The sequence below is a fragment of the Equus caballus genome, chromosome X (genome assembly GCF_041296265.1).
Source record: "Equus caballus isolate H_3958 breed thoroughbred chromosome X, TB-T2T, whole genome shotgun sequence".
NCBI lineage: Eukaryota > Metazoa > Chordata > Mammalia > Perissodactyla > Equidae > Equus > Equus caballus.
The window spans coordinates 12,713,384-12,723,041 of NC_091715.1; the positions used below are offsets into that span (position 1 = coordinate 12,713,384).

The following is a 9,658-nucleotide window of genomic DNA, read 5'->3' on the forward strand; positions in this document are numbered from 1 at the left end:
CTATTGGAGGCTGGCCTAATTCTTTATGAGCACTTCTTTGAAGTGCTATTTGTCTTTGGGCACATTTTTACAATGTGGTGGTACTCATTTCCTATAAAGCTAGCCTAACTTAGAATGAAAATTCAAGAAGTCTTTTGAACTTTCAACCATAAGTTATCCTTGTGCTAGAATGCTTTTAGGAAATTTGAGCCCCTTATTAGCCCTATAAATTCAGTTGTCCATATAAATGGAGAAGAGTATCCATGTGGAAAAGGTATAAAAAGTCTATACAGTTGTCCCTCGGTATCCAATGGGGATTTGTTCCAGGAACCCTCTGGATTCCAAAATCTGTGGATGCTCAAATCCCTTATATAAGATGGCATAGTGCAGTGAATACAATTGGCCCTGCATATCCGCGGGTTTCACATCCGCCAATACGGAGGGCCAACAGTATATGGCTTTGGAAGATGGACTTTAATGTGGGAGTCATGGCTTACTCTTCAGTGTGAGCCACCAGAGGGCCCTTCTACCAACCTCACAGGCAGCTCCGATTCATTGTCATTATCAGTGCAACTTCGGTTTGTCTGTCATCTCTGTCACCCTGGGTCATGTCATCTGATCATCAGTTTATTTCCTTTGCTGTCACTTCTTCCTTTTCCTGCCCCCTAAATATGCATGTCTTTCCCAAGAGTTGGTCTCATTCTGTTCTCTTACCATGTCAGTTTCCAGGATTTGTTGATGATCTCATGGTCTTACTGGTGTGTCTTGACCCATGTTTTGTAATCCAGCCACATCAGTCCAGGTGTGAGGGTAGTTGCTGCTTATGAACAGTGTGGGCCAGCATGAACTCTCAGATGGGACAGTCTACCTGGATGTTCCATCTTCAGTAAAGATGGACCATGCTAAAACTGCCCCAGCTTCTAATCGCTCTCAAGTGCCACAGCTGCTCCTTGATTCTGCCTGAGCACCATCATTGTTCCCGACTCCAGGCCAGCAGCCTCAGGCGCCGTCAGGGTGTGCCCCTCTGCAGGCAGCTCCTAAGTCCTCTGCGTTCTTCTCTCGTTTGCCCCTGGGTTTCTGCTCCTCCTCGCCCTTGCCCTCACCTTTTCTGCAGGCGTGCTTTGGCTCTCTTACAGTTGGCTCTTCTAGCCTGTTGTCACTGGTAACACTGCTCTCAGCCTCCTTCTCCCTCCCACGTGCTGCAGCAGAGCTTGCTTCCAATAGAAGTGCTTCCCACGTGGCCCATCCCACCCGAGGACTGTGGATGGGCTGGTTCCATCATGTCCTGTCCGACCCCCTCCCGATGTGGGTCTGTTGAGTATTCCTCATACAACACTAGTGGAAGTGGAAAGGCATCACTTATGCTATTTCTTGGCCTCTGGTGATCTTTTATTCTTCTCTTCTTTCCTTATGTGTATTGTGTGATCTTGAGCAAAATGCTTTATTCCTCTGGGCCTGTTTCCTCATCCTGAAAATAATGTAATTACGTTAGATGGGCTCTAAAGGGTCCCCTCCTGGTCTAAAAATGAAATAATTCAGCCTACCCTTGAGCCCAGCTCAGGCCCCGCCCACATAAACTTTTCCCTAACTGTTCTATTCTGACCCCTGGTGTGTCTCCCCCTGACATCTCTGAACCATTCTAGCGGGGGAAAACAAGGTGACTCCATGTTCTGTATTTTGCCTGGCTTGTCGGTTAGCATTATTTTCTCAGCTAGAATAGAAATTTCTTTAGGGAAGGAGTTAAAAGACAAATCAGTTTCTACCTCTTTTAGCTTTTCTTTTTTTCTTAACCTTACTCCCACTGAATTCTTTCTCCTCCAACAAAACCGATTCTTTGGCTTCTCTTTCATTTTCCTGCCTATGTTAAGGAAAGAGATAGCAAGCTAAGAACTATGCAGATAGTATTCTAAAAGAATGGTCTTCTTCCAAGGACAATTTTTCAAATAAAGGAGAGGGTGTAGTTCATAAAGGATTAATGGTATGAAATTTACAGCTCTATCCTGCCTTTCAGTTTTTATACAGTTGGTGGAATGGAGCTGGGAAATATTTGTACATTTTAAATACATCTAAAGATGGGTAAGTCAGCAAAATGTCCTTGGTTTCCTTGCCTTTCAGTGGGTTATTAGAACTTCAGCCATCTGTGCATGCTTGCCAAAGGTCGGGTGTGCATTTGTTGTTTCTGTTGCTTATAACAACCAACTAATGTTTAACTATATTATGTTCTTATTGAAAGTCTTGGGATTTTAAATTGTTTGCCTGGAGCTCAGAATATTTCATACTTTTTCTCTGTAGCTTTCTCTTTATATGGATAAGTTTGAAGAATTCCAGACTACCATGGCAAAAAGCAATGAACTGTTTACAACCTTCCGGCAGGAAATGGAAAAGGTATTTGCATATTTTTAGTAGAGTGTTACCTAAAAGGGAATTTATGTAAGAAGCTATTGAAGCATGCTCACTCCTTGGGTGAGTTCGTGTTGGTATGGTACTGTCTGCATGTCATCTTTTCTGGTCTTCCAGTGGCATCATATTTGGTCATTTTGCCCTCAGTGTATCTCACATAGCTGGTGACCTAATGCTCTTAAAATTCCATCCTTAGTAAAGTGAATTCTTCTATTAAATACAATTTGTTGTTAGAAATAAAGTGGTTTCTGTTTTGCTTGTTGTGTCTTTTGTTTTATTCACTTCAGGTGGTTCCCTCCCCCCCTTTCATGAAGCTCTGTGTCCTTGAAGATTAAATTATTTAAAGACACCCAAGCCTGGGACAGTAATTACATATTTTAGTTGGTTTATATATATATATATATATAGGTGTTTGTCTTTTTTAGCTTTTCTTTTTCTCTTAACTGTACTCCCACTGAATTCTTTCTCCCTCAACCAAACCACTTCTTTGGCTTGTGTTTCATTTTTCTGTTTACGTTAAGGAAAAAGATATCCTTGATGACAAGCCAAGAATCAAAGTACATACATCTGCATGCATCTATCCATCCATTCATCCTCATTTTACTTGGCATAGCCCATTAAAATGGGGGCTTGTTAAACATGCTGGTGGGCTGGGGAGAAGTACAGCAGTGTCTGGCCCTTGGTAAGTATTCACTAGATGGTGGTCATGACTGACTAGATCTTACGTAGTGGCCGGGAGTGTGTGCTCTGGGGTAATATCCCAGTTGCATCATATAACGTGTGACCATGGACAAACTGTTTAACCTTTCTGTGTCTTTCTGTTCCTTCCTCGTAAAAAATAACAAAATAGAGTATTTCAGACAGCTCTTGGCCATGTTAAGTGCTCAAATTACCACCTTCAGGTATTTTTAGACCCAGTAATCTGGAGAATTCAGTGAGCAGCAGATTGGTTCTGCCTGCCGGTCCTCTCAGCTGAGGCTCCGGTCGGGGAACCCTCGTGCACAGTGAACACCTTCGCTGGGCTCCAGCACACGTGCGCTGTTGAGGCTGAACAGAGTTGGAGACAGGGATTCCCCAGTTCACCATCCTGGAGACTCCTCTGGACTAGAACACGGTCCTCTCTGCTAGTGGCTACAGAGATCACTTCGGTCAGCACTCAACCCAGATCCTTCCATGAACTCTTCCCACGGCCTTTGTCCCACTCTGTCTTGTGGTGTGGTTTGTGGGTGATTACCCATAGCACAGCACACTGGCTCTGTCTTACCCTTGTTTCCCTTTACAGCGCCTGGCTAAGTGCCCCAGCTGGGCTCAGAGCTGGGGCACAGTCGACAGTGCATAAAGGAATCTTGAAAACGGGGCTCATTGACAAGCAGAGATAAATTTCCTTCTGAATTTCTGAAAACTGGATTCTTATAGCATAGAGCATTCCCCTTATTTTTGGACCCCTTTTATCTTCAGCAAAATATGAAGTCTTATGAGTTGTGAGGATGACCAAAGCTAAGGACTTAGTACTATTCCCTTTTCTTGGTCGCGGGAGTCTCACCTAAATTACACTGCCTCTACTTCTGAGACTGATGTGGTCTCGGAGGTTGTGGTAGAGTACCAGTTCTTAATCGCTGGCGGGGCTGAAAACCTCCATCTTCCCAACAATCACATGAATTCGTTTAATGGGCAGAAGAGTCAAGAACATGGGCATTTTTCCCTGCAACTTGGGCAGAAGGAGGGCTTGTCTCTTGCTCCCCTCGGCTGGAATGGAAGATGCACTCCAGCCTTACCTGAGAGTTCAGGGTGTGCTGTCTGACAGTTTCCTCCATGTGCTGCCGCTTCTGAAATCCATGAGATGGCATCTGTTTTTCTCATAATAGGAAGCCCCGACTTCGGTCCCTGCTGCTGCCGCCCAGGAGCTTTGGGATAAGCTCTGCTCCTCACAGGCACAGCTGTCTGCTGAGCGAGGCATGGGCAGGGCAGGGGGCAGGAGGAACATTCAGACTGCTTTGTGGTGGGCCAGGGCGTAGAGGTAACAAGTGGAACTTATAATTTAAACTTGTAATTGTGTTGATTCACAGATGACAAAGAAAATTAAGAAACTGGAAAAAGAAACAATAATATGGCGGACCAAATGGGAAAACAATAACAAGGCACTTCTGCAGATGGCTGAGGAGGTGAGGGGGTTCCCTCGGTTGCCGTGTGTCATGGGGACTCCTGAAGTTCAGGCACTGAACAGGGCAGGGGACGGGAGTTGTGACACTACCGCAATCGCTGAGGACTCCGGCCAGAGCTGGGGGCGGGGGATTGCTAAGGAGACTCTGGCTTTCCTGGCAGTAAGTTGCATTGATGGTGCGGGGTCCCTGCTGAGGTGTCCAGGTTCCTGCTACCCAGGCATGTGTTGGAGATGGCTGTAAAGCATCTGGATTTTGCATCCTTCTCCAGCAGCAGTTTCTCAAGCTTGAGCTTGCATCAAACTCCAGCTCCATAAGACCAGGATTGCTAAGCACCCCTGCCCCGAGTTTGATGCACTAGGTCTGGCGTGGGGTTGGAGACTGCCTTTCTAACAAGCGTGCAGGTGGCGCTGCCACCGCTGGTGCAGCGCCCCGCCTCACCGATCGACTGCCCAGTGAGGGCGCACAGGCGAGCCACTCAGGTGCCTGCCTTTTTGCCTCAAGTCTCTTCACAACGGCAGCAGAGTACTTTTTGCTAGTCTTAGAAAGCCGAAATGTATTGTTTGCAAACTCAAGTTTCACACCTTGAATATTGTTCTTATCTAAAATTTGGTAAAACAGAATTTCTGTAGAAATGAGTCCTTTTCCATTTTTTATCAGGCCCTTAATTTTCTATCTGCTAGTCTTTGTGATGAGTATCTTGAATTTCCTTAGTATTTCATCAGTACAAAATGTTTTACAAAGTGGTTATGGTTTTTAAGAAAAACAACAAGGAGGGAATTTGATCCTGTCACTGTGGGGACAGTGTTAGTTGCGTTGGAAATTACGTGGTGTCCATAGACGTGCGCACAACTGCAGCCAGCTAGACCCTTAGGAGGTGTTGGAAGAAATGGAACATGTTCGACAGGCGATTAAACAAGTAGTTTCCAGTATGGCTCAGGAAAAGTTGTTTGTATCCAGGAACCTGATTCGTATTCAGCAAGGTCACATAATTTTTTCTTTTTAATCTTGCAGAAAACTGTCCGAGATAAAGAATACAAGGCCTTTCAAATAAAACTGGAACGGTTAGAGAAGCTGTGCAGGGCTCTTCAGACGGAAAGGAATGAGCTCAACGAGAAGGTGGAGGTCCTGAAGGAGCAGGCCTCGGGGAGGGTGGCGGGGGCGGACCTAGCCCCGCCCGGGATCCAGCCGTGCGCCGCCCTGGCCTCTCCCGGGGAGCTGAACACTGCCTCCGCCAGGGCGCTCCGAGCCCCGCTGGAGGCTGTGCTCCAGGCCGCGTCCCTGGGCACCGGGCCGGGCATCGAGTCAGTTGACTGAGATGAAGCGTGAGCACTGTACTGAGAGCTATATTTTGTGTATAACTTTCTCTGTTAGTAGTAACTATTGGTTTTGTGGTGAAAATTTTCTTACTTTTTCTACCATATCTGTATTTTCTTAGAACTACTGGACTTATGTGGTACAGGAGGCTGCTTAGCAGTTCTGAATAGTTTTACTCGATACAAATTCCTCAGCTGTGTTGCACATCTGCCTCGTCCCCCTTCATTGGAATGCATGTGGTCACTGCCTTGTCCTTGCTTCCCTACTCCTTGCACAGAATTAGCCTAATGAAAATTTCACTCAAGATAGGGCCGACCATTACAAGGGAGCTTTGTTCTGATAACGGTTCCTTAATGTGAAAATAATACTCATTTAAACGCCCTGGCCCCCCCATTATTCAAACAAAAAAAAAATAGCAAGATGATTAGTTTTTTGTCTAATAGTTCATTTAAATGCAAAGTAAAAGTAAAATTCTAGGGTCAGAAACAAGCATAGCATATTTGATTCATATTAGCTTTTTTTTTTTTTTTAAAGATTTTATTCCCCCCCCCCCCGCCCCAAAGCCCCCCGGTACATAGTTGTATATTCTTTATTGTGGGTCCTTCTAGTTGTGGCATGTGGGACGCCGCCTCAGCGTGGTCTGATGAGCAGTGCCATGTCCGCACCCAGGATTCGAACCAACGAAACACTGGGCCGCCTGCAGCGGAGCGCGCGAACCCAACCACTCGGCCACGGGGCCAGCCCCTCATGTTAGCTTTTTGATAATATTTATATCACTTGACAAATTGAGATGGTCACAAGCCTTGAATTCTTCAAAGTTTTGGCAGAATATGTACATAAAGGTGTCACTTGTAAGCAAAGGTAAATCACTGGACAGACAGGCCTAACGTTCATGTGACTACAACCAGTCATGCTGCTGTGGTTTCTGGTTGGGTAGAACCAGTGTGTGACTTTGGACCACCTGGATGCTTACTGGGGAGGCTGGTGGGGTTGGTTTTCAATCCAGGATTTGGGTGCCCATGCCCCACTTTTCCACGGGAACCTGTCGCCGCTCAGTTCTGTCAGCATAAGACAATGTGGGTCAGTTCGTGTGTGGCTTTCACTAAGCAGAGGTCCCTGCGCTCCGGTCTGGCTTGAAAGTTGGTGTTCACCTCTTCCGAGTCCCACCAACAAAGTTCTCCAGGTTTTTTTTTTTTTTTAAAGATTTTATTTTTTTCCTCTTTCTCCCCAAAGCCCCCCGGTACATAGTTGTATATTCTTCGTTGTGGGTCCTTCTAGTTGTGGCATGTGGGACGCTGCCTCAGCGTGGTTTGATGAGCAGTGCCATGTCCGCGCCCAGGATTCGAACCAACGAAACACTGGGCCGCCTGCAGCGGAGCCCACGAACTTAACCACTGGGTCACGGGGCCAGCCCCAGTTCTCCAGGTTTTTTAAAAGGGCATTTTAATTATGGATCATGCTAACGGAAACGGATTTCATTTCCAAAACGGAAAGAGTGGAACCAAGATTTTTAATTTGAGGGCAACTTGGCAGAGTTAAGTAGTACCTCTTCCTGATGCTTTCAGTCTCTTTCTTAGCTACTTTTTTTAAAGAAAAAAATCAGTATTATCAAAGTCTCTACACTCGGAATGGGGCAACTTTGGCAATTAAGCACATCACTTCTGGATTCGTACTTTCATTTGTTCATCATGTTGAATGTGGCTAAGTTATGCAAATGGTTAATCAGGCTGCACTGATGAGTTTTGACTTTCTCCGTGGTACAATTTGCATTGAAATACTTTATGAAATAAAATGGCTCTACTAGAACTGATGCTAGCACATTCCACTGAGCAAAACTATCAAACTGACACTTCTTAAATAGCTTACTGGGCTGAATAAACTGTTCTGTCCAGTTAAAAAGGTTTTTTCTCTGTTAAAGTTTTATTTGTAAAGTCCTGTCACATTCATGGGCTAAACTGGGGTGAAAAGAATTGAAAGTTGTCCAATAGATAAGAAACAGCACCTGGAGTGGAGGATTATTATATCTAAGCTTCCACCATCAGTCATGTTAATCAAGGGGCCAGACAGTGGAGGAAAGGAAATCCGCAAAGTAGGTTATGTAATTACTGTGTCAAAATGAGTCGGAAGCAAAAACATACTCTCCTCCAACAACCTCTTAGAACTACCCACTTCCACTACTAAGTGAAATACTGGACTCATTTCCCCGAGAGGAAATGAAGGTATATATCAAAAGTATAATCTACGGTAAAATTAGTCCTAATGATTACATTTCACAAGAACTCTGCTGGACGTACAGCTCGTAACATTTTATTCAGCCGTCTGTGTAGCCCACCACGTTTCTTTGTGGTGCTTGTCCTGCGTGGAAGATTGTAAATCTGGGACATGTTGCATATTTTCAAGGGCTTTATAAAGCAATGTGATTAACAGTACTTGGCCTGCTGCTTTTGGCTTACTGTGTATTTTTAGCTAGATGCTATCATGGTGTTTAAAGGATATAGATTCTGTGTGGGATGCGTTTGGTGTCCTTTCAGAATCTTTCCTCCCATTACCCTGTGAATGAAAACAAACGGGACCCTCTGTGGACACCCTCCTAAAGCAATCACCTCACCAGCCCAGTGTTGTGGCTTTGTAGCGCGCCCTGTATCTACCACATTCTAGAACACTGTAATGCTACTAGGCTGGCCCAGAAAAGGTTTAAATGTCGAATTCACTTCAATTGCATTTGTTGCACCATCATGGAATCTTGATGTGTATTATTTATAGTGGCAGTAGACTCCAGGAGGAGAGAAAACTTGGGTCTTGGATAATGGACCATTTCATCCTCAGACTTGTAGGAGTACGTTTCTCAGTCTTGAGACCAGTATTGTTTAGTTATGTTATGCAACTGCCTTTATTACACCTGGTTATCACAATTCAATTCTCAGGTGTTGCAGAAAAATCTACCTCTTTCAGACTGTAGATGGAAATAACTGTGAAAAAAATGATGCAGATATCTTCTAGTTTGTGCTAAACACACTGCTTTATTTTTACAGCCCACGTCTTTCATGAGGATACGAATTGTTAAGAGGCAGTCTTGTTTTGCTTTTCAAAGACATTTTGTAGAGATTTTTCACTAATGTGAATCTGATTTTATCTACTCGATTCTGTATAGATTAAGTAAATATGTATGATAAATTTAACAGCTTCTGTGTATTCTTTTGTTACCCATGTGACCTTAATTGTATAAATCAAGTCCAAAGATAGTTGTAGATAGTTGGTTTTTTGGGCCTCAGAAGGTTCTTGTATGATTTAAGAAAGAAGGGATGAGTGTGCACTGGCCACCCTCTGCCTGGGTGGCATAAGCCTCATTTTACGTAGCCAGACCTCTGCCAGTACCTTTTTTCCTCTTTAAATAGATGACTCTAGAAAAATTCTACAGTGTAGCTGCTGTCAAAGTTTTAAAAAAAAACAAGGACTGTGGATTTCTCCAGTCTTGGCTGCTCTTAGCACATTCCAGGGTGCACCTAGTTGAATAGCAGGAAAATAAGTACATATAGGTGTCTGTGTATATACACACAGGAAGGATCTTAGCTGATGATGAGCAGAAAGTACTGAAGCACATATAATCAAATGTAAGGGCTCAGCAAGCTTTTCTCTAAGTCAGGTACGAGTAAGTATTTTAGGCTTAGTGGACCACACAAGGTCTTTGAGGGTTTTTCCCCCCCAAACCTTTTTAAAGCGAATGTGAAAACCATTCCTAGCTGGCAGGCCCTAGCAAAAGAGGTTGAGGGACTAACGTACAGGCCTGTTTGTCCCCTTTGCTG

General features: G+C 44.4%; 1 protein-coding gene across 2 annotated transcripts in view; it reads left to right on the top strand.

Moving 5' to 3' along the window:
• TXLNG (taxilin gamma) overlaps positions 1-9,034 on the top strand; it is a 52,471-nt gene extending 43,437 nt beyond the window's left edge. For both annotated transcript variants that reach the window (XM_023633837.2, XM_070257696.1), the window contains exons 8-10: positions 2,272-2,364; positions 4,446-4,541; positions 5,553-9,034. In XM_023633837.2, the coding sequence (XP_023489605.1) occupies positions 2,272-2,364; positions 4,446-4,541; positions 5,553-5,855 (492 nt within the window). In that variant the 3' untranslated portion in view covers positions 5,856-9,034. The remainder of the gene's footprint in view (positions 1-2,271; positions 2,365-4,445; positions 4,542-5,552) is intronic.
• Positions 9,035-9,658: the final 624 nt, after the last annotated feature.